At 67.8% G+C, this 662-nt stretch overlaps 1 protein-coding gene across 1 annotated transcript in view; it reads left to right on the top strand.

The window, feature by feature from the left end:
* The window catches only part of TCHH (trichohyalin), a 5,413-nt gene that overhangs the window by 1,620 nt on the left and 3,131 nt on the right, over positions 1–662 (top strand). Inside the window, 1 exon segment of the mRNA XM_049616237.1 lies at positions 1–661. This exon segment is cut by the window's left edge and continues 15 nt beyond it. Coding sequence (XP_049472194.1) covers positions 1–661 — 661 coding nt within the window.

The following is a 662-nucleotide window of genomic DNA, read 5'->3' on the forward strand; positions in this document are numbered from 1 at the left end:
ACGCGCGAGCAAGAGAGGCGCGAGCAGCAGGAGAGACGCGAGCAGGAGCTGAGGCGCGAGGAGTTGCTCTTTGAACAGGAGCTGAGGCGCGAACAGAAGAGGCGCGAGCAGGAGCTGAGACGCGAGCAGAGGCTGAGGCGTGAGGAGCCGCGCTTAGAGCAGGAGCTGAGGCGCGAGCAGGAGAGACGCGAGCAAGAGCTGAGGCGCGAGGAGTTGCTCTTTGAACAGGAGCTGAGGCGCGAGCAGGAGAGGCGCGAGCAGGAGCTGAGACGCGAGCAGCGGCTGAGCCGCGAGGAGCCGCGCTTGGAGCAGGAACTCAGGCGCGAGCAGGAGCTCAGGCGCGAGCAGGAGGAGAGGCGTGAGCAGACGCGCTTGAAGCAGGAACTCAGGCGCGAGCAGGAGGAGAGGCGTGAGCAGGAGGAAAGACGAGAGCAGGAGGAAAGACGCGAGCAGGAGGAAAGGCGAGAGCAGGAGCTCAGGCGCGAGCAGGAGCTGAGGCGCGAGGAGCCCCGCGTGGAGCAGGAGCTGAGGCGCGAGCAGCGGCTGAGGCGAGAGGAGACGCGCTTGGAGCAGGAGCTCAGGCGCGAGCAGGAGCTCAGGCGCGAGCAGGAGCTCAGGCGCGAGGAGCCGCGCTTGGAGCAGGAGCTGAGGCGCGAGCAGCG

Source organism: Panthera uncia, assembly GCF_023721935.1.
Source record: "Panthera uncia isolate 11264 chromosome C1 unlocalized genomic scaffold, Puncia_PCG_1.0 HiC_scaffold_4, whole genome shotgun sequence".
In the NCBI taxonomy this organism is placed as follows: Eukaryota; Metazoa; Chordata; class Mammalia; order Carnivora; family Felidae; genus Panthera; species Panthera uncia.